The 24,882-nt window shown below is 30.7% G+C and overlaps 2 protein-coding genes across 8 annotated transcripts; one reads left to right on the top strand and one right to left on the bottom strand.

The window, feature by feature from the left end:
- The first annotated feature begins 277 nt into the window (after nt 1–277).
- On the top strand, nt 278–20,496 carry LOC108969676 (USP6 N-terminal-like protein). 7 transcript variants are annotated; one of them, XM_018934556.1, is made up of 6 exons: nt 278–1,643; nt 7,393–8,074; nt 9,523–9,908; nt 11,069–11,133; nt 19,524–19,578; nt 20,406–20,496. In XM_018934556.1, exons 1-6 carry the CDS (start codon nt 1,216–1,218, stop codon nt 20,476–20,478), a joined length of 1,689 nt encoding a protein of 562 aa, XP_018790101.1. In that variant the 5' UTR covers nt 278–1,215; the 3' UTR covers nt 20,479–20,496. The 7 variants fall into 7 exon arrangements, with proteins under 7 accessions (XP_018790101.1, XP_018790100.1, XP_018790098.1 ...); XM_018934555.1 differs by having other exon boundaries at nt 19,473–19,578; XM_018934553.1 differs by lacking the exons at nt 19,524–19,578; nt 20,406–20,496 and adding an exon at nt 15,036–15,447 and having other exon boundaries at nt 278–683; nt 894–1,643.
- A 1,446-nt stretch (nt 20,497–21,942) lies between these two features.
- Nucleotides 21,943–24,762, bottom strand: LOC108969678 (NADH dehydrogenase [ubiquinone] 1 alpha subcomplex assembly factor 5). Its single transcript, XM_018934558.1, has 5 exons — nt 24,505–24,762; nt 24,174–24,429; nt 23,884–24,108; nt 23,610–23,822; nt 21,943–23,547 (listed from the first exon to the last, which is right to left on the bottom strand). The coding sequence occupies exons 1-5, from the start codon at nt 24,675–24,677 to the stop codon at nt 23,398–23,400; spliced, it is 1,017 nt and encodes a 338-aa protein (XP_018790103.1). The 5' UTR covers nt 24,678–24,762; the 3' UTR covers nt 21,943–23,397.
- Nucleotides 24,763–24,882: the final 120 nt, after the last annotated feature.

The following is a 24,882-nucleotide window of genomic DNA, read 5'->3' as shown; positions in this document are numbered from 1 at the left end:
GTACATACAAAGGTTGCCAGATAAAAATATATTAAACGAAATAAATTTACCTAGGTAATTCACATAAATAATGTTGGAATAAGACCCACGYGTATTTTTTTCAACATGTAGAAGAATTTTTTATATATTACAAAAGCAGTACTCATAAAAATTTTTTTAAACATAAATATTTTCGCCCAATTACAATTTTTTTCGCTCCAGTCGCTGTTTTGCCTCTTATCTTCTTTTTGTACTTTCCACTGTCATTCGGATATTTAACTGTCAGTGCTGTCAAAAATTCTCTGGTTCCGAATGGTTTTTACAATTGTGTTGCACTGGGGAAAGTATAAAAATTTAAGATTCCTTGGAATTCTTGTGTAAATATTATTAAATATATATGATGATATATATGAGCAAAATATATAGAAATATTGGCATAATTGTGTGACCGAAGTGAATATAAGTAAAAAAAATAGTTTGTGTTTTGAGGAATAAATAGAGTTTTGAGCAASAAAACGCTGTTCAGCAGAAAGGAGAAATTTTGATGACGGCCAAGAGTATGTGCGTGTGTTTTTGTGTGTGAGCTTGTATTGTTCACGGATAAAATATCATAATTAAAAAATATGCAGAGGAAGTTATCGCGATAAGAAATTAAATATTTAAAATCTCAAAAGTTTGCTTTCGGTGTACTATTTATAACAGAGGTAAATCTTAATTGAATATACGAAAATTAGTTAATTAGTTACAATAGCTTTCTCAAGCTTACACTGATCTGATAAAAGAGTAGAGTGGAGGTTATTAAACACAAAGCGGGGGCGTCATATTTCATATTGATATTGGTGAAGTCTTATGGTTTAAAAATATATAATGTAAAGCAATAACGGACTGGTACTATCAGCCCATTTCTTATGAAGGTATGTGCTGGGCTTTTAGCTGAACAATGACATCAATGGCCAAAATCTATCAAAAAACCGCATCAACAGCAGATGCATTTAAAACATTATTTGCAAATATTAATAAATCGTGCTCTGGCAGTATATGCAGAGATACATTTTTTTTGTAAAACAAATAATAAAGTGAAGTTGATACTACAACAACAAACAGTCATTTCAACGTGTACTGCTTAACTTATAGCAGMCCTCGGAGTTCAGTGCCAAGAGCTATCGGTAAGCTCCCGCATAATCGCTTCTTGTTTAGTAAAATATACAAGAATTAAATAAAAACAAATTCGCAACCATGAATTCAACTGTGTACACCAATAGTGTCACTATCATCAGCAGTAACAGCAATAGTCACAATCACAACAACAGCGCCAACATCAACAATATTACAATTACAAGTAATAACAATGCAAATAATACAAATAACTTGCCTGCCTCCACACTCGTAGCTACGAACCATTCAACAACTACGCACATAACAACAAGTAGCGATACAACAGTTTTAACAGCGGCAGCTGGAGGTGATGCGGCAAATGTGACGCTTATGACCCATAATACAAGTAACAAAAGCGTAGCAGCGCTTGATGATCAAGAGGCGTTACTACAACGTGCCGCAGATGAACGTGAAGCAATTTTCAATCGTTACTCGTTGGGTTTGGATCCCACTAATGTGGTCGACCCTTGGGAGAATCCTACATTTGAGCTCTACCATATTACAGATAAGTAAGTATACGTAAGAGAACAATTCATTATCAATATAAAATACAATAGAACACAGGTACTTTTATTGTACATTATATTTGAATGGAATGGCAAGCACATTTGAAATAGTTTGATATAGTAGCGGCTATTGACAAAAATAGTTTCGTTTTAAATTTTGTTTCTTTTATGGTATGGAAGTTCATTATTATTCTAGTTATATTCTCTGTAGTGTAACGGTCCTGTTATACACAACAATAAGTGCGAAACACTTACCGTTACTTTTTCACAGCTAATTATATTGTGATATCTGTCTTTATGAGCGAGYATTAAAATAGTAGTGAACGGTGAGCTGATTGGACACAAATTATTTTTATTAAAAAATATTTTATTTTAACAATAAAAAAGTAAGTTTCTTGTTATTTTATTAATTATCCAATGCTAAAAAATATGACTGCAYATTTTAGTGGGCCGCGGGAAGCACTGCAGTGAAGAGAAACGAAAATGGATTCAATCTCTAATAAACAACGGTAAATCCTACAAGGGAGTGGAAAGAATTGTAGGGTGTTAAGCCACAACAACTCACWATGCAATTATTTATTTAAAAAAAAAAGACGAAAAAAGGGGCTCAATATGGATTCTTTCCGAGAATTTTACACCAATAGTTGTAAGATGTGCCAAGACTCGACCTAGAATGTCAGTTATGGAGATTCAGAATGAACTGAACCTTGCCTGCGGTATTCATACAGTGAGAAGACTTCTACATGAACATAATTTATATGTCCGCAGTCCTCGATAAGTACCGTTATTAAAAAAAACTCATATAGCAAGTCGTCTTAACATATGAACAAATTTTTGGTTGATTTGAAATAAGTTTTTTAAATGTATCACTGATGGTACATTGAGCGGATGCAATTCAACTTCGTAGTGACACGTTCGTGTATCATAGCTGATACAAATTTTTTGTTACCGTTATATCGCTGTCAAGATGTGTGGGATAGTTCAAAAATTCATCGATATCCTCTAAAAACGCCTACAGCAATATAATTTCAAAAATAAGTGTTGCACGTGTACYGTTAAAAATTAATTTTTGTATGGGGACAGGCTACCTGTTAAAGTTGCCAAAGGACCGATTGAGAATTTGCCGCTTGAGAAATGGCGCAACATCTTTTAGACAGACGTGTCGAAGGTTATTCGTACATTTAGTTGCAACCCATATTATTTTTATGTCAACAACACTACAGTGTAAATTTTAATATTTGATTTTTATATAAGAATGTATGTGCATATACAAATAATAAAATAGAATCAAAGATGTTGCTTTGAAACAATGCCATAATTTTTTTGAAATCTTTAATCTATGTAGTAAATTTTTTGCATAATAATAAAGGCAATAATATGTACTTTTAAAAAAGAGGAACAAATAGCATTGTCGAGTTTTACAGTTAACTGTAATTTAAAAAGTGTAAATAGCGTGCCCCGTGCGTAATGACAAAATAATAGAATCAATAGCGAAATAGTTTCATAAATGAGAAATGTTGAATTTAAACAGCATAAAAAATAGTTATATTTACTTAATTAGATCTGTGGAATGAATAATTGTATCAATTATGAATTTATTTAAAAAAAAAGGGTCGAGCAAAACATTGTTTAGAAGAGGAAAGATTGTGCGTCCAAAATTTACAAGGAATGGGTCACGCGTAAAGGCAAATTGCAAACGTATGAAATATGTCTCAAATATTTGTGTTTGATGCCTTAGAATTTCTGAAAAAATATTGAAAAAGTAGGCCGACCACAAAAAAATGACTGCACAAGTCATTTCAAATATTACATGATTGCCGATGCGCGTACCGTTTAAGGCCTTTGCAGCCATTCAATAAGAATTATGTCCAAAAATCTCTTCAAGAACAGTAAGAAGAGGACTTGTGGAAAAAAATTGCTTTGTCACATGGTCCCGAAAGGTGCCAGTTCTGAGAAAACGGCATAGATGCAATAGTATTCAGTTTGCAAAACGACACATTAATTAGGGCAAAATAAAAAAATTAATATGATAAGAAATGATATTTGCGCGTAAGTCCGACGTCCAAAAAACAAAGAAATGTGCGTCGGATACACAACTAGGTCCTTCAAACCCCATGGGGGCAATATAATGGTTTAGAATTGTTTCTCATATTGTGTTCCGGGACCTATATTTTGGATACAAGAAAACATAGACCGCCATACTCCCAAATGTTGGATGGAATTTGCCTTGCATTTTGCCAATTCCGGGTCTAGCAAAAAATGGTTTTCAGATCATGGTGCTGGCTTTACGGCTTGGCCAGAGTAATCAGAAGATCTGAATCTCATCAAAAACTTACGGAAATTGTTAAGGAAAATATTGCACCCCTTAAACCGAAAAATAAGGCAGAGTACTGAGAGAAGGTACAAAGGTCTCTTATTCTGTTCCACAGAACACCCTCGGTAGCCTAATTAGGTCTATGCCTAGAGACGATTAAGAACACACTACAATGTACTACCAATTTTTCTATTAGTTCCCTTAAAAAAATATTTTTTTTATGAAAAAAATAGAATTTTTTGTCCATCGAATTTTTTAAATATATTCTTTACCTTTGTTATTGTAATATTCATGATTTGTTTGTTTTTTCAAATATTTTTACTGCTACCAATAGCACTTGATATGAAGTACATAATAAAAATATAACTTAGTTGAATTTAAATTACTGAACCGATTTTTGTAAAATTTAGCACACTGTGTCCAGTTTGAACCAACTTAGAAGATAGGATAGTAAAAACAATTCATAAATAAAGAATACAATGAAAGCTCTATTAATCCTCTTCCTATCAAACGGACATCTCTATTAACCATGGCCATTGTTGATGTTTATAAAGTTTATAAATCTATTGAGCGGACAACTCTATTAACTGGCCGGARAAGCTGGTATCCAGACATTCAGAAAACAGCCTTAAATTTGTTATATTTTTCAACGAAATTTATTTCTAKGAACATATTCAAAACAAAATCTAAATCACTTGGATTCTTATACTGACAAAAACGTTTTCGCCTTTATTTGTAAATAAAATTTTCACTGTATTAAGTATTTTATTATATGAATAGTAGTATAAAATCTATACCACARCAAAGCGGGGCCGGACCTCCTAGTTAATTAATATAATTGAATATCCACAACCTGAACTCTTTAATTGGCAATAGAAGTAAATTTTCATAAAAATTTCCTTCCATAACTCGAATTTTTTTTTGTGGATTATGGTGATTCGAGTTAGGGAAGCTCAACTGTATTACATATATTCATATTGCTACATATTTTTTTATTTACAATTGGTTAGATTTCTGTGAACCCGCCTTATCCATGATGGATATTAAAGACTGGGCATTTTCCAATTAATAAATTTCGTTTTTTTGAAGTGATTTCTATTAACATCTTTTTCACATATTATGAATTTATAGAAATCCAGCAGTCCGCAGTAAGTGTAAAATAATCATATGTATTGAATACATTTCTATAGTAGAARCAAAAAAGGCTAACATTTTTGATTGGTTTGCCTTGATGAATATCTTTATACAWGTACATACATATGTGAAATTTACGCATATATACAAAGATAGAATCGTTCAAAAAATACTCAACTTATACTCAACTTACAAATACTATTCGTACGCCACTGAGAAAAAGCATATCCTATTAAATTATACATATATGTACATAAGTATGTATATTATATGTATGTACGAATTTACTTCTCATTTTGTTGGATGATTCATGTTGGGTGCTTTTGTCGATAATTTTCAGTTACTTATGAATGAAGAAAAGTATTTTAGTATTTTGTCTAAAAAAAACGGACTGCATATACTGCACATACATTGTACACACATAATTATATTACACTTAGGAGATGACCTTTTCGCCCATTGAAAAGTGGGTGAAAGACGGTACTCGACCTCCATTTCAGAAGAATATAAAATATGCACACAATAATGTGTAGTGGTGTGAGTGAGTGTCGTATTAAAAGCACTTTCACAGAGCAATTGATGAGAGTGTAATTAAAAATGCATTAATAAATCAAAATAAAATTTATTCACCCGGCACATTCTCAATTGTAAATGCAATGAAAAAAAAAATCCATAAACAAAAAAAAAAAATAGGTTCTTATATACAGCCATATGTACATAATTTTTGTATACAGCTTCCAAGTACCAATTCGCACATTTCTAACCATTGTCTCTACTTAGGGCTACTAGCGAGCAATAATTTCCTATTGTTATTATAAGTTGGCCACCGCACTCATTTCCGGGCAATTTGCCTATGTTTTGCCTGTGGCTGGTTCTTATACCCTTTAYCTCACGTTACAGCCAAAACCACTTGGGGAAATTTCAAATAGTAAGGATTTGCTAAGATCGGATATAACCGAACATTTCATACACTTGCTGCTTGCAGAGATTTAAACCAGCGAAGAACCTTCTGGTACATACGGCCTGTTATTTATGTGGGGTCTAGGTTTTCATCTGATTTTATTATGCAAATATGCAAGAAAAACACGCTCTCCCAATTTAATTATCATAGCTCACATATTGGGCGATATATGCGGTATAAAATCACTCGGAAATKTTTAAACCTTTATAGTAGGCATATGGGGCTAAGCGAAGCAAAACTTCCGATTCAACCAATTTGTGGCACACAGATATACTACTATCAGGAAAGGATTCTCTCTGAATATCAATTATAAATCTGACACATTGACCAATATTTTCGGTAAAAATGAATTATAGTGAAGTTTTATCCCATTATATTAATTGCCTATTGATTTGTACTTTGGATTTGAAAAGAATCAGATGGAAATAAAAATTGTGTAAAATGGGAAGTAGGCGTAACCGCAGTCCGATTTCGCCCATTTTCACACTGTAACATAAAAATGTTTGCCATTACCAAATTTAGTGGGGAGTGGGCGGGATTATCATCCGATTTTATCAATTTTCACACTGTCGGTAGGAGTTCTGATAAGTTTTCGCTTAATTGGTTTAAGAGAGATGTTCATTAAACTTTTCAGGGAGCGGGGTCACGCATACTTTTTCAAAACTTTTTACCTCAGACGGCTCTTGTTATTGCGATTCCTTGTGCCAAATTAGTTATATATCTTAATTTAGTGATTAGTTATGGCACTTTATAGGCCTTATCACGCCCATCTACGAACTCATACTTTTTTTTTTGCCAAGAACGCGCATTTTAAGTTTCTTCAAATTATCTATATTTTTGTTGAAATTATAGTTTGTACGAACGGACAAACAAATTGTCATCTATATAGATTAGTTTCAGGTRATACGTATAACCGCTAGGTGAACAAAACTATTATACTCTGTAGCAATATGTTACAAGAGTATAAAAATTACGCCTKCTCGCCCACAGCAGTTCATAACTTATACTACTAGTACGAGCATTTTTATTTTTTTCAAATTAATGCAAAACGCTTGTTTCACTGTCGTGCACTTCTTTCGCTTCCCACCACGTCAATCTTGCTTCCGTGCCACATTCCACACTTTCTTACAATGAACCCTTTAAGCATAAACATAGCACAACAGCGTATACATAGTAACAAACATAAGTTCATACCGGTAAATAAATACCTGTTACTTTGCAACATATACAAGTTTTCTTATTATAAAGTAAATCCATTTCCACAAGCATACAGACACACATACTATACGTTTGTAAGTATATATTTTCTCACAGTGACTGTATTTTCTTCTTTACACGCACAGATATGGCTTCATGCACGATTCCCGCCTGCCCGACACCCGCGACTCACAGGAGCTACAGCGTACCAAAATCGAATTAGAGCGCGACAAGAAATGGATGAAAATGCTTGCCAATTGGAATCCCAATAATGAGAAAGTGCGACGACGTGTCTTCAAAGGTATACCAGATCGTATGCGTTGGCCAGCATGGAAAAAATTGCTGAATGTTGACGAATTGATTGCCGCCAATCCAGACAAGTACGCATCTATGTTGGCATTGGCGCGTAAATACTCGACCGAGGTGCGTCAAATCGATTCGGATGTAAATCGACAATTTCGTGATAATGTCGCTTACCGTCAACGGTATAGCGTTAAACAGTGCTCCCTCTTCAATGTGCTAAATGCGTATAGTATATATAATCCAGAATTGGGTTATTGTCAGGGTATGGCATGTCTGGCCGGTGTGCTATTGCTCTTTATGCAAGAGGAAGAGGCATTTTGGGCGTTAAATCAATTAATTATAGATCGTAAATATGCTATGCACGGTCTGTTCATTGAGGGCTTCCCAAAACTAACGCGCTTCCTTGAACATCACGATCGGATACTGTCGAAGATGATGCGTAAATTGCATCAACATTTCATGAAACACAATGTCGATGCCATTCTTTACTCGATTAAATGGTTCTTTGTGATCTTCGTGGAGCGGGTATGTAGATATAAAAAAATTATTTTGAAAATATACAAATTGTTTTAACTAAATTTTAATATATTCCATTTCATTTTAAATATATCTTACTTCATTATTTTTGTATTAACATTGCTATGGAGTTTTTTTTTTTTTTTTGTTTTGAAAATATAAAAATTGTGTAAAGAATAAGCAATAATATCTCTTATTTTTTAATCAGGGTTACGAGCTGAGTTTTTTTGGCCATGTCCGCCCGAAGTCTGTCTGTACTATATAAGCTATAGTTTTCCAATAAAAATTTTGCACATGCTCTCTTCTTCCTACGAAGCTGTTTATTTGTCGAAACCGCCGATATCGAATCAGCATATAGCTGTTGTTGTTGTAGCGGAATATTTTTACGACCAATTTATGTAAATACTTTCAGAGCTGGAGTTTTTCGTCCATTCGGACAACAGGACCTAGCCAGCGTAGCCGCTGTCTTTTAATTCGCTGAACTATGCCAATGTCGTCATATATCTCATTCAGCTCATCGTTCATCGAATGCGATCTTCGCTGTGGTCAACGCGCAAAGGACCATAAATCTTTCGGAGAATTTTTCCCTCGAAAACTCGCAACGTCGACTCATCAGTTGTTGTCATCGTCCAAGCCTCTGCACCAAATAACAGAACGAGAATTAGGAGCAACTTTGGTTTTTGTTCGTCGAGAGAGGACTTTGCTTCTCAATTGCCTACTCAGTTGGAGAAGCGAAGCGATACCGCTTGGAATATCCAATTGGCGCCACGTAGTGAAAAGAGTAAACGACTGGCGCGCTGTTGTTAACTCGGCTATAATCGCGTAAGCGATGTCACGCCAGTTAAGAAGAAGAAGATATATCTAAATATAATAATTATTCACGTCGACTCTATAATCTCTGAAAAAAATTTTTCAATTGGACCACTGCAGCACATACATAGATGCCATTCAATCTGAAAGATCAAACTTAAGTTCTTGGTTAGAAACTTTGTTATTTGCGAAGGGTATTCTAGCTTCAGCGTAATCGGAATAAACATTTATCTTATTTTGATAATTTTTTTTTTAAATAAAGTATTATATTCTTATTAAGGCTTTCATAAGTATTATGAATTAAGTGCTTAATTACTCCACTGGCTGATTTTATAGCTGTATTAGTGCTTTTCTTGCATTGCTCATTTTAAAATCATATGCATTTTTCAGTTTATTTTAACAATAAATTTGGTAACATTTTACATAAGAAAGTTTATTTTATAGCCCATAGGAGTATGAGTAAAATAATAACACCCCAAAGTAAGCAGAAACATTACATCATTWATAACAATATACACACTGTCCAAATAATTTGGCTTGTCACCATACGCGTTTTACTTTCTTTTTCTTTACGTTACTCTTTTTCGTACAAATATATTTATATTGAATACTTGTTTACTACGACACTTCCACTTTACTATTTTCAGATACCATATAGTTTAGCTTTGCGCGTGTGGGATATTTATCTGTTGGAGGGTGAACGTGTCGTCACTGCGATGGCCGTCACCATACTATATTTGCACAAACAGGAATTGTTGCGTCTCAAAGATATGGACTCAATTATTGAATATTTGCAAGTGAAATTGCATAAGAGTTTCGGTTACAACGACGACTACGTAATTGAGGCACTCGAACGTATGTTGAAAAAGTTRAAAGAATTGAAATTGGATGTAGCACCACCTCCAAAAGCGAATGAATTCCCTGTTCGACCGTTGGGACAATTCGTGGAGGCGGATGTTGAGAAAAAAATCGGGCGACGACGTTCCGAGTATACCGATACGGAAAAACAAGTTATAACTGATGTGATATTGAGGTAAGGTCGCCCCAGGTGATCAGTATTTTATTTTAACAATATTTTTTTATTTATTATTACCCACGCCAATCGGCTATATACAAAGAAGTATAACAAAAAAGTTATGGATAATTCCAAATATTATATGTATATGTATTTTGTTRAAAAAAACACRCACATTTATACTTTTTAGTAGTGCTTTAAGCGATTTAGCTGTTTTTTCTTCTAAWTTGTACTGAAAAGTAGCGTCCAAAACTTAGAAGCCCATCTTTTTTTATTTTCAATAACATAGGTTGATAGTAGAAACTAAACCTTCTCAGATATTAACAATATTTTTATTTCATATATCCTATAACTCGCCTTTATTCTTGCACATCAATTAAAAAAAAAAACAACTAAAATATGAAACTTACTATATTTAGCGCAATAAACKTGCAAAATAAGACTTCATTATTGCGGCTCAGAAGTTGAAATAATATTAATCTTTAGTAATGAAAACTATCCAATTAAATGTATTCTTATCTTCCCTATCTTTTGCTTCAAATATTTTAATATTATTTGCTACATGTTTTATATTGTCTGCCTTCAAAAATTGTTTATTACTTAAATTTTACATATTTATAATTATACCTTGAATAGGGTATGACATAGTAATTTTTGCCACAACGTTTGACACAATCAAAAGGCAACATCAAAGACCCTATAAAATATGCTTATATTTAAATAATCATCGTGACGATATGAGTCGATTTAGCCATGTTTGTCGGTTTGTCCTTCTGTCTCTTTACACGTGAACTAGTCCCTCAGTTTTTGAGATATTGAAATTATGCACACATCCTTTTGTTCCCAAGAACTTGCTTATTTGTCGAAATCGCTGATATCGGACCAGTACGGCTGCCACACAAATTGAAGAACCAAAATCAACCACTTGGATGGACATTTCCTTATTTGACAAGATATCTTGCCGAAATTTAGCATGCTTTTTTAGAGCCAATCATTATAGCGTACAGCTTACAAACTGACAGATTAAATTCATGATAAAGGTCTTTATTATTTATGTATTATTTTTTGACATAAGAAATGCAAATGGTATTTTAACTTCGGTACAATCAAATTAACATTTTTTCTTGGGTTTTTTTCCTGTTGTTAACAATTAATAATTTTGATTCTACCGTTTTCAGGTCTGAACAAAATGCAGTAGAAGTACAATCAACTATGTCGTATGAGACCTCTGAATGCGCTACCGGTAAGTTTCAGATCATACATATCAGATGATTTTCGTTTCTTTCTCTCTTTATTCTGCAATCTATATTATCTGTACTAAATACCACATCTAATCACTCCTTTACTATACTCTCACACTATAATATCATAAAAAATGCTTTTAATATTCCATACTACATACGTACGGTAAAAATGCTTTGATATACAATATGAAAATGAAGTTTTAAATTATGTTGGACAAAGTTWGCTCTGTAATTGAATTTTAAAATTAAATTAAATTAAATTTTAAAAAATTGTACTTGTGAATATAATGGATGCACATAATTTCTAAGTTCAAATTTATATTTTAAAACTTCATTCAATTAATCGCTTATAAAATATGTATGTAATAAAAATATGTACTTCACCTTACAATTCATCCCAAACAGTTCACTGTGTGGTGCGAGCTTACTTACAAAGTACTTTTGTATTAACAATATCTTGCTCGTTAATGTAAATTGCATTTTAATATTTTAATAGTGAGATATTTAGTACTATTTTTAGTAGTTTGTAGATACTAAAATTATGTAAATATATAGATATTAATGTAAATTGAATAAATGAGTTGTACATGCCATATAATTATAAAAAGTGTAACGCGTTAAAAGAGAATTCCCCCAGACAGCACGGCTGATATGTTAATATGTTAATTTGCTTTTATTTTAATTATGACCTTTTCAACGTAATTTTATTAGTAGAATAAATAATATGACTAAATTTTGAATAATTTTTTTTTTGTATTATCCCTTATAATTTATTTTTCTTTAATTTATTTTTTTTTTTTTGTAATACTATACTCATTTACCTTTTGTGCAATCATTTTGCTTTCAAAGCGAGCGTTCTTTGCCTTTCTTTAATGCCTACTCTCCGTTTGTTTATATAAATAGGTGTCACAAATAAATATTTATATTTTTTTAAAGACACCGAAATAACTTGAGCATATTTGTCGTTCATATCTCTAATGCCAATATCAGAGGCGTAAATTAAACAAACGACAAGAATTATTTCAAAGTAAAAAATTAAACATTATATACGTAGACTTAAGCTATTTRGCAAGCAAGCTCTTAATAATCGCGCTTCATGTTTTTGTTAGTGTATGCAGAGTWTCTTCAATATCTACCTATACATACTTATGTAAGAAAGAGTGTGTGAAATGAACTAGAGCAGATTGCGGAAGGTAATTAAGAGATCGTTTCTTTTCTTATTKGATACGCCCTGTTCAGTATTTTTGAGTTTATTTTTATAATGGCGTAAAAAGACAACTCTAAAGCAGGCTAGCTTGTGGTAGAGCGTGAATTTTGTAGAAACGTAGAGGCTTAGCAGGTTAATAGCTAATTAGTAACAATCAATACCATATGAAATACATATATAATTGCAAAAGTTTGTATTTGTACATACTAGGTTGCGATGTAAATACTATTAATAATACTGCAACATATTTAATATTTTTGTACATAACTTATTACTTAATCCGCTTTGCTTGCTTATATATTATGAAATTGTCTTCATTTTTATGACACATTTAATGACATTTATTTTAATATTTAACACTTCCATTGGAATAATAATAACAATTACCCATAGATTACTTAATCAGCATGGCCCGGCATGAAAAAACGCTTCAGCGTTTGCAAGTTTTTCAGTGCATATCTATTTTTACTTAATAACAATTATTTTAATATTAATTTTATAACAATCGGGTTTTTATTAACTACTCTGTTTCTTATTTTTTTTGCACTTTGTAAATGTATTTTTATTGAATTTTTCTTGTTAAACCAAATCGGTTTACTTCCCAACTATTTGACAGACTTACTCTTTTTCTAGATTCTTTGTTTATTTTTTGCTACAATTTCACCTAACAATCGTTATCAACACTAAATAAAAATCAAATTAAAACTTTGCCATAAGTAAATATTTATCACTTYATCATATAATTGAAATGATTAAATATCAATACCGTGGACGTGGCGTCAGAGGCTATAAAAAGTTATTGAAGTATTAACGCATAGGCTGTAACGTAAGCAGTGTCTACGCCAACGAAGGAGAAGTTATCCTTGTATTAGAGTGATTTGTTATTCTATATTTAAACGATTTCATTYATAATGTAGGTATTACTTATATTTCTTAGTGCCATATTAAAAGTTTCCAGTAGGAATAAGTCCTTTGATTATAATTTTAATTTTCAACTGACTAATCGACTTTTTTTTTTTACTAAATAATGCTTTTCTTGACAATAGATAAATAGTATTTACAGGGAAAAATCACTTTTTTCTTTTAATGTTTGGGTTTTTTTTTATCAACTGTTCCCGATAGAGGAGCCAGAGAATGTCTTTACTGCAAATTTTTTGTTTAGAATACCTTATATCCTTACAACAACAACGTGAACTGACAATGTTTCTATATTTGACTTCAAAACATTTTGGCTTTAGAGGTTRGCATTTTTTTCTTTTTATATCTCTGAAAATTGTGTGGAAAGCTTCGTTTGTCTTTATATTTCTGAATTGCCTACTACTGTCATTTAAAAAACTACATTTACTATATCTGTAATAATTTAGATACAAGCTACAAGTACTATATKTCGTCACCTGAAATGCAAAATAACGTAACCACATTTGCGGAAATTTACAGTGGCATGAATAAAACAGGAAAAAAGGGAACATGAGTGCAAAAAAAATTTTATATTGGTTATAACTGATTCATATCTGAGCGCAAAACCTGAAAATGTTGAACATATGTAATATTATGTATGTMATTTGAAGTAATGATGCGTATTCAATAAGACACTCAATTTCGAATTTTTTGATGATACGTTATTTTGCATTTTAGGTGACGGGTATGTAGTTCCTAATAAACATAAAAAATTGTAAAAGATCTTTAAGTAATTAATAATGAATACTTTAATAAGAATAACTTTATTCTATTTTTTCTGAAAGCATATTTATATATCTATTATATGGAACATTTTGTATAACTATATATTATTTATTTTTCATCTAATATAAATTTTGCCTTCGCTATTGTAATTTTATTCAACTTTTACTAATAATCTAATAACAATATGAGGGTATTTTATAACTCGGATAAATGTGGCATTTATAACAAATTAAGTCGTGTTTTATTTTGTAATTAGTTCAAAGAAAATAAATGATTTTCAACGATCCATTGTTTTGATAATACAGTACATAATATTACATTTGAATAAGGGGTTAAATGAGTTCCAAAATTCCAATTTGGAAAGCATAAAACTCTTATATYTCGTAAATACGAACTGTAATAAAATAAAATACGACTTTAAGCTTCTGACTRTATGTGCATATAACAGTAACCATTACATGTATAGTTAATTTATTAAATACATACATACTGCCAAACAATAAATATTAATGGTGGAATACTGGTGCTACTTACTCGAAAATGGATCCATTGCTACATCTTATTACTCACATACATACAATATTTAATCCAGTTTCTCAATTTCTACAGCTTCACTTGAAGTTAATTTCATAAATATATACTCATATCTCATATGTGTATTCTTGTAATTTAGCATTTTCGCATTAAATATATATAATATTTTTGTGAGTGGTTTCTTTTCTCTCCTTCACTAGTTCTCTGTCTGTCTTTTGTAACCTATTTACAACATAAGTTGTAAGAATTTCAACATTTAAATGGTTTTATCATTTTTTTCCTACATACATACATACAAATATAGATATTATTTAATAAAATTATTATTCTTTTTATTATGATTACTTCCGTTGAATGATTATTATTGTGATGATTACTTTACTTTCTCTCTTTCTCTATTTCTTCACCCATGAACATACCGACACTCAAACACAAACAAAATTGTTTCCACCATCTTCGTCCCAATTCTTCTTCTAGGTGATGCATATTCAATGAAAACGTATCGAAGTATCACTAGTTTAGCCACCTCACCGGCTGTTAGCAGTTATTCACTATATAGTAATGGATTTGTTGTCACCACCAACAATAAATTATACAATGACATTGACAACAATGCTTACAATAACGGTCACAATCACAACCACAGCCAGAGTTATTTACATAGGCACAGTAATAGTTATAGTTACAGCCATACAATGTTACSGTTACAAAATCATACAGACGTTGACGTTGACTATTCGAATGTTGTTGATTTACCACCAGACTTTAATGAAAATGCTGACATAGATGACGATGAACTTAGCGTACAAAATACTCGGCTATAAATTTATATACTAGAAAATATTCAAAAAAAAAAAAAAGTACTTTACTAGCGCACTAAATATGTATTTATAAGCTTATTAATAAATTTAATAATTAAAATAAATATATGTATGTAGTTATTACAATATGCCAATTTAGCTAGCCTTAAGCTTAAAATATGCAATAGTAATGTCATGCTATTGCGTTTATAAATCATATATAAAAAATTGTAGCATATTTTTTTTTAATATATTAGAAAAAGCTTGCATATTTATAGGCTGAATATAGCAAATGCGTAAAACTGCAGTCATCGAGCTCACAAAATATTTGATAACTTTTTTTTTTATATTACATTTAATATTTTTCCCTATACATTGAATTTATTACCTTAAATACTAACAAATAACAGCCTAAAATATTAAGTATATAAACATTTTTTTCCATAATATGGAAATTTATGCGGCGAAATCGAATCAGAAAGTGATAAATTTGTACTATAAAATTTTTTATATTAAAATTATGAGGGTTACACATATGTATATTTTTATGTTTAATTGAATTCTCCTATTGCCAATAATTACAAATCTCCTTTACAACATATAATATATAAAATCCTAATTACAGTTGTTAAAAATATAATTAACTTATGCTGTTAAATATTCCATTAGCTGTTATTACTAATATATAGTGACATTGCTAAGCATCGTATTCGCTATATTCAGTCTATAACATATAATTATTAAGCGAAATTCATTATACTATATAACTCCTAGCATTGTATAGTATAGCGTTAAAAATTTTGTTTTCCATATTGTAGTTTGCCTTTTTGTTGAGTACACATACTGCTAAATGTGTACACTTTATAAAAAAAATTGCCATTGCAAAAAAAGCATAAGTAATTAGTTGAATTTTATAATTACTCAATATGTATTTGTAAACTTTAGAATCTCTCTTTAATAATACTATGCTTTAYACCATTTGTCATACTTATTTTACTGCAAACATTGCCTATTGTAAACATTCCCTTAGATAAATAACTGAGGAATGCACTGCGACCTTAGGTCTATTGTGCCCTTACTTAATGCAGTTATTATATACATTTTCACAGAAGTTATTAAGTAAAAATGGTACTGAATATTTTGCAGAATTATTAGCTGTATGTATTCAAGCATTCAATAATAATAATTCCACACTCATTTTGTGCGCTTAAATGAATTAACACTAATTTTCTTAAAAGTTTATACATAATTTCGCATATATAATTGCAATGAAACTACGTGGGATTATTTATTTATAATATACATATGAAGTTTGACGACGCAAAATATGTTTTTTTGAAGGTTACATACTTTTTTAATATTAGCTATTGGGAACTACTGTTTTGCATTTGTGTTTTTATGAGCACATAACTAGAACTCATTTCAGATTCCGCTTAATACTGTTTAAATTTCGGATATTTTACATGAATTCATTTTTTATTATACCTTAGTTGCATATAACACCTTTTAACTTTATTGTCACATGCAGTCAGTTTGTTTTAATTAAATTGTAATTACACACAAACAACTGTAATTTTTTTTATGTTGGGCAGATTAAATATACATATTAGTAATTTAAGAAAAATTATAAAAATAAATTTATTAAAAAAACATATATAAATATTTGTAAACCTTTATTTSTTTAATGACTTGTTTTTCTTAAAAATAAATAATTGTTCATAATATTTTTAATAAAATATGTTCATTTTTGAATAAGTTAAATAATTTTTCTCCACAAGTCACTAAATTCATATTCTTGTTCCAGAATACCGTATTGTTTGCACGCAAAGCTAATATTTTAGACGTTGAAGCCAAATTTTTAATATTTCAAATTGTTAGTTACCAGCACGATTTTTATTTTGCAACTATTCAGCTTCGAAGTCTAAAATTTCAATCATTATGTATATTATACATATGTATATGTGTATGTACATGTATGTATATTCATTGTGCTTATAACATAAACTTGTAATTCCTATTTTATTCCTATTTAACTATTTTATACTATTTACCAATACTTATTTATTTATATATTATGCTTGCAATGCGATACCTGTACCAGATATTTATTTACAACTATGTACTTCATTTATATACAATACTTATAAATACCTACTATATAATATGTGAAAAATATATAATTTTTTGTATTTATAATGTCATTTAATTAGTTAGTGCTTTTTGTACGCCTGGCGTCAGTAGCTTGCAAAAAGTGCTTTAAAAGTTAACGAATTTTCATGGAAATATCGAAAGTCTACGCATTTCATACTTTGCACTGTAGTAGTGTGTTTATAGCATTAAAAAATGTACTGAAATTTAAATAAATATAAATAATTAAATTATAAATAAAAATTATTTAATTTTTAAAGCTATGATTTTTATTCACATATGTATGTACGTATCTATTAAATACAGCTCGGCTGAGGCAAAAGAGAACATTTTGATTTTTGTAGAGATAATATAAAAAATGCTTGATCTATTTTGCTACAAGATTAAGTAAATTTTTATGAGTTACATTAAAAATGTAAAAGCTGTAAGATTATTATGCTAAAGAAAACCATTTTTCTATTGATGGAAATCAAAAATTGGTTAGCAGCAGCTCTTCTACTGACTTCACATTAGCGACTATTTGCTAACGGTTGTTTAGGTGGTAGTCTTTTGTGCAAAAAATGTAATCATTTTTGTAACGAAAATGTAAGTACACTTCGTGAGGGAACCGCATATACTTTTTAAAAGATTYTTTTTTCTAAAAAGTTTTAAAAATATCTATTTTAGAAGGTTTTTGAAAATACATATGTATTAAAGTCTAGACACACCTTAAAATGTTAGCAGGCGGTTATCACCTCAAAATTATATGCTATGTATAAGCCATACATTTTATACATACATATTTTTGTAAAAATTCTTTATCTATATTTCCTTGAATGATAAATATACATATTTTATATATCTCTTTGCCAAAGATATATTCTTTCATTGGTATTTATTTAATATTTTATAATTATTTGTATATGGCATACCTATAACTAACAAATCTTTCAAAAAAATATTTTTTTATTAAATCTTAAGCATGCGCGTTTTATGCACGAAATTATTAATTGCACTTTTATAACTGTTTGTTTAACCGAAAAAAGTTATGTAACAATAATAATAATTAGTATGTGTATAWTTTTTTTTAATATTTAGCATGTGCTCGAAAATGCATTTCATAAAGAATATTACATAAGAATCTTATAGTTCATCAAATCGTAAATAATTGAATATTTCGTATACGAACAAGCATTTCTCCGATTTCTSAAAACTTAATTTTATGATTAGATATTCAGTTTTGTCAATTAACTTGTCAACTCTGCATAACAGTAAATAGAATGAACAACTTGCATACTTAACACCCCTCCACTACTAACTTTACGACGCATATCATACCTAAATTCTATTTTAGTCTTTATTCAGCTATGCGCCACGCCACACACACACACTTGCAACCACAACTTTCCTATGTATTAGAAAAAAAACATTTATTTACTTGCTCTCTTCTTCATTTATTGCAAAAAAGTAGTTCTCTCCACCTTTATTAAAATAAATTTTTACAAACAGAAATATTTTACATACAAAATATTAATAAAAAATTGGTATTTTTTGCTTTTGTAAATAATTTCACAACAATATTGGCTTGGTTGACACAAAATGTGGCCCTAAACGAAAATTAAAAAAAAATTAATTAAATTACGTGTATTGGATAAACAAAAACTATGGTTTGTTAAAATAAATGCGCAACAAAAATGAAAAATTAAAATTTGAAATTTTCATGTTTAATTCGTTTACTGTTACGCAAAACAATTGGACAACAACAACCACTTTCACGTACAACAAAAACGAAACGACTAAAAATTTTACAATTCCCAAAAAATTAATGGAACAACATCTTTTTCCACAATTAAAAATTTTCTCTACCCACAATAATAATAAATAATGAACAACAAAATWTCCATCACCGACAATTACCTTAAAATAAACTACTAAACTTAAAACAAACTGAAAAATACGTACATATAATAAATAATAAAAATGCTAGTAACGCTAAACGTACCCGAGGACTCGCACTCAATACGAAGTTCGCTTGCAGGTACTTCGGTGGCCTCGCACGGTTCGTCGGAGACATTCTCGCTGGAAGACAATAAGTGAGTAATTAATTTATATTTGATTATTTTTAGTGTGTATATATTTAACTATTTTTTAAATGAGTGTACTGCTTATAATRTTTCTGGACCTTTGTAGTTATATTGTTGCCAGTTGCTTTCAAAAACGTCCTTTGATGGTATACTTGTATCTTGTATTCCTGAAGTAATTTCGAGTTGATAGTCCTTGGTCGGGTATAAATATGGTTCCGTTCCGATTACTTAGTGATTTTTAAATTTTACTCGACATTAAATTGTTGTTATATTTGTTTTTCTTTATAACTACCGGCTTTTTCAAGATTTTTTTTTGGCGTATTAAGACCTAGCCGAGAGAAATATCTAGTCATATTGATATATAAAAAGGAATTCTCGTAGACGAGATGGACAATAATTGGGACAGATAGAAATTTTTTAGTAGCCTTATGTTGATTACTTTTAATGAACGTCTAAATACAGCTTAAGACATACCGATCTAAGCGAGGGTGAAATCTCCGAAATAACAGGCCTTGGCCGGATAAAATCCCCATCTCAGCCTTCTCTATTGGTTCTAAAAGGGTTAATACATCCATACGATTTATTATGTTTCTGTTGTACAAGCAAAGCTATTCAAATATAAATTCATCTTCGTTCTTGTTACCTATACCTATCTAACTCGATAATCATTCAGAGATTTCAAGACTCCGTAAACAACTCTGATACCTATAATATGCTGAATGTTTTATAGCATTGAAACATATTAAACAACATTTTGAAATATATTGTGAAATAATAAAAATATTCCCTCCAAGTAATTTTAATCTCCCTCCCCTTTTCACGCACACTGCGCATAGCATTCACTTAAAGACGGCTAATGCCTTGCAAAATACGCCACAACGTGAAATATTGCTTCTGAGCAACACCTGACGACAGGCAAACTTAGCGGCAGGGACAGCGGCTACGTCCACGTCGTGCACATCCATAATAGTGGCCAGCGGCGGAGTATCCGGTGCCGTAATGACAACCTCTACTTCCACATCGTCAGCATCGGTCTCGGCATCGGCAACGCCAACTAAACACTTTACAGTATCGCCTTCTGCAACACCACCACCGCCGCCGCCAACAACACCAACACTTACACCAACGCCAACACCAACGCGTCAACAGCCAACAAGCGCACACACTGATGTGCCGCTGGTGTCTATGTCGCCCTTACGACGCTCAGGCGTCGGTGCAGCACTGCAAATTGGATAGCAGCAGCAACAACAACAGAAGCATCATCATCAAGTGACGCAAAAATTAGGCGGTATTTACCATATGCGTTCACCAAACGGCACAATTGTCGAGGAAGAGTGTGTCCAGGAGCAATTTAGCAATTTATAAATTCAACCAAATGGAATTAACAATCGAAAGTGCTTTTTTTTCTACGCAAATACCGTGAAAGTAGGAATGGTCATCATAAGAATTAAGTATTACTCTACACAAAATATTTTCAAATTGTAAGTACATTGAATTCATTGTACCTTATTGTTTTTCTTCTCTCCTTATTTGGTTCTTGTTATACAAGTGCTTTGTTTAGTATTAACATTTTTTTGTATTTCACTTAAAGAACTACATTTTGTATATTGATTTTCATAAATATAAAATTTTTATTTATGATTACAATATGTACATTTTATAATTCGAGTTTTGCAGAAGAAACTAAAAAGCCGCGGATTAAATCTATAAGCCTGTTCCTGTTCAACATTTTTTGTTGTTTTCCCCCTACAAAGCTTCTAACCTATATTATTCATAACAACCGCAGATGGGTGTTGACCAATTTTGGAAACAAACTCTGCATTTTTTGGCAAGCCAGTAGTAAAAGAACACTAGTTGGTGTTAAATGTAATTCTATCTTCATGTTTTCACGTAAAAAACGTAAATGTGAGAGAAGATAGCTCTTAAGGAATCTTGAATAAACTTCTTTGCAATAAAATAATTGGCAGATTTAATTAAATTAGTCTGCAATTCGGCTGTTAGAATATTACATAGCCTTACTTTTGAAACCAAATCGTAATCTCATTTTTATGAAATTTTTATGCTCATTACTGTTTTACAAACACTATTCTTTTAAATACTTACTATTAATGGGAAAATCAAAATCTCAATTTTAAAAATCGCAGACAGGAGAGCRACTCAATTTACTATTTATAACAAATCAGTTTCACTTCATATTTACAATTGTTATTAACTAGTTTAAATAAAAAAAAACTTGCAAATTTTTTACACACAAGATACTAACTTTAAACTTAAACCAGAGAATTGTTTTTTTTTTTTTTTTTAACTTCAAACATTCCCCAAATGCTTTTGAAATATGCTGTCGAGTTGACAGTCTTTGCTAGGAAAAAGCTACTAACAGTTACGTTATAAAGCCCATAATCGAGTCCTTTCTCCTAATACCCATATTTCCTTTCTTCAAGGCATTTACACTTTCTCCAAAATTTTTTTAGAAAACGACTCCATTCCTTATATGTATTGTATATGTGTACCTTTTTTACTTTAAAAAGTAGTATTATGTGCGAACCGTATAATTTCGACATTACAAATACGTAACTTTAATTCAATTTTGACTCGACATTTTTATATGTAAAAGTATGCATTTAAAAATGTTTTTATTTATTTTTCTACAACAAATATGTATTAAAGAAAATTAAAAGCTCTTACATACATACATACAAGATACAAATTTATAAGGAATAACATGTTTTACTGTTCTTCAATAAATTTAAATGCAAGGCAATATAGGCAAACTACTAAATAGATTGTATAACTCAAGACGTTTACAAGTTCAATGGCATAAACGCATACATAGTTAGTTACTTACATGCATCCATACAAACAAACAGACTTGCATTGCATTTATAAGCAGCAAATAATAATTCAATGCAATGAAGTATAAAAAGTGAAAACTTAAATATTCACAAATGTTAAGCCGAAATTTACAATACAGCCGAGTTTAAACCTTTTACAGTTCACAGTTAAAGAAAAAAATGTTATTTGTAAATTATTATTATTGAATATTGATGAAAGTGAAGAGTAAAAAACGCACTGCAAGTGGCACTAATGATTAACAAAAACAAAACAATACGTTAATGAATTACGTCCATTTATAAGAAAAATAAAAATTACAAAACGAATGAGATAAAAGTCAATGTGTAAAAAGCAAATATTAGTAATATGTATAATTATAATACGCAAAATTTATTTGAATTTTATAAATTGTACAATAATTTGTGTTATACATATGTATGTTTTGTATATTTCCATGATGTACTGGAATTCTTCATGGCAACGCCCTATGAAGCATTAATTATTATTTGAAATTTTACGTTTTTTAGTATACTTATAATTATATAACTATTTATGCTTTAGTAACTAAATGTTCTAAATATATGCTTAAAACATGCAACAACAGTTCAGATACGTACACTTGTACATATGTACGTACACAAAAAAGCATGTATATAAATAAATATTTATTTTTAATTTGTCGCCTAGAAGAAAACAAAAAAAAACTATTTAACCAAAGTGATACTCGCTAATTTTTATTTTTTCAAAAATTATTATGCAAACTTTCAAGGAAAAAACACTTTATAAAAGAAAATTACCACACTTTATATACATATGTACGTATACTGCTATACGTACTATAGTGCTTATTTATGTTAATATTTAAAGACTATTATTTCTAAAGTCAATAAAGACAGCATTTGCTATAATACAAAAGTGAGTTTTCTTCACAAAACTTTACACATGCCTTAGCCTCCATTTCATGCATAATTCTATTAAATTGGCAACATAAATCTTTTATGATTTTGGTTCGCCAGATTCGATAATCTTGCCTAAATCTTTTAGCGAAACATCACCACTGCCACGTTCCACAGGTTTGGGTTGATTCGGACCSGGTTTCCAGCCGACAAAGTATATTATTTGAAATGTCGCCGTCACGCCTTCGTCCTTAAGTGATAATTTCAGTTTTATTCTCTACAATTTTTCCTATATACGAAGTATGTACATACCTTAGCGTACAACTCCTTATAAATAGCACTTGCCGCAAACATTGTTTCTCGACTTATATGCGCAGGTCTATTGAAAGCTGCATTATTCTCTGCCATACCTTTTAGATCCCACATAAGTTCAAACATGCTGGGGTAACCCACTACAATTTCATCTGTATCAATGGTTAACATGGTGAAGCCAGCACGATTCAGCAAAGCACCTACGTCTCTAATCTATATAAAATAAAAACTATATTTCTTACCCTTACTATAAATCGCTATAATAAAATTAAACCTGTGTGAAAGGCGAAATATGCGGCGAAAGACCGCCTTTGCGCTCCATTTCAGCCAATTGTAGCGATGAACGTAGCTCATATAGTGTATCACCACCGAACAAAGATGCTATAAAAACACCATCAGGTTTTAAACTACGTACTACTTTCGAAAAGCAACCTGGTAGATCATTAACCCAATGCAAACTCAAACTAGATATAACTAAATCTAATGAGTTATCAGGAAACTGTAAGAATATTCCTATAAATAGCAAACTAATTAATTATTTTAATATTTAAACTGTTACATTACATCCAATTTCTCCTCGTCCAATTCTAATTTAGTTAATTTCAGACCAGGTGTGCCTTGCGCTTGTGCCAGCATTGTAGGGCTCGTATCGCATAGAGTTAAATGCCGTACGCTTTCCGCCATTATGTGTTTAGAAAGAAAGCCACGACTGCAACCAATGTCTGCGGCATTTGTAAATTCACGTTTTATATCTATGATCCGATCCGCTAAGCGAAAACCAACCTCTTCTTTCAGGTAGTCATAGAGTTCTACATCCGGGCTATGTGGTTAAAATATTAATTAATTGATTTATACTTTTACAAAATAGATTTCTAATATATTATATTTTACATACTTTAGGGCAGCACGCTCCTTTTGCAGACGCTTTGCATTTCTATCAAATATATTTTGATGTGCAGGTTGTGTGCTATAATTCGCAGCTTCGCTTTGACAAWTTTTTTCATAAAAACATATTTTATATGTGTGTAGCAATTGTTTTGAACTTATTTGCCGAATACTTTTAAACATTTTAACTTATATTTTTAATACGACACAATTGAAATTCATGTAATAAAAACTATGCGTACGGGTAAGCAACTTTTATGGATAGATCAGCTGTGAAGCGCTAACAGCTGTTTTTTGTTGTGAGCGGGGCGTTGCCAACTAAATAAAAATATGTCGGATTTGCAACTTAATCAATTAAAATTAATTTTAAGCTTAAATAAATCAGTTG

This window comes from Bactrocera latifrons, unplaced genomic scaffold (assembly GCF_001853355.1).
Source record: "Bactrocera latifrons isolate USDA-ARS-PBARC rearing strain unplaced genomic scaffold, ASM185335v1 scaffold_260, whole genome shotgun sequence".
Taxonomy (NCBI): Eukaryota; Metazoa; Arthropoda; class Insecta; order Diptera; family Tephritidae; genus Bactrocera; species Bactrocera latifrons.
Note: the sequence above shows the minus strand (reverse complement) of the source record. Positions and strands in the feature narration are given on the sequence as shown.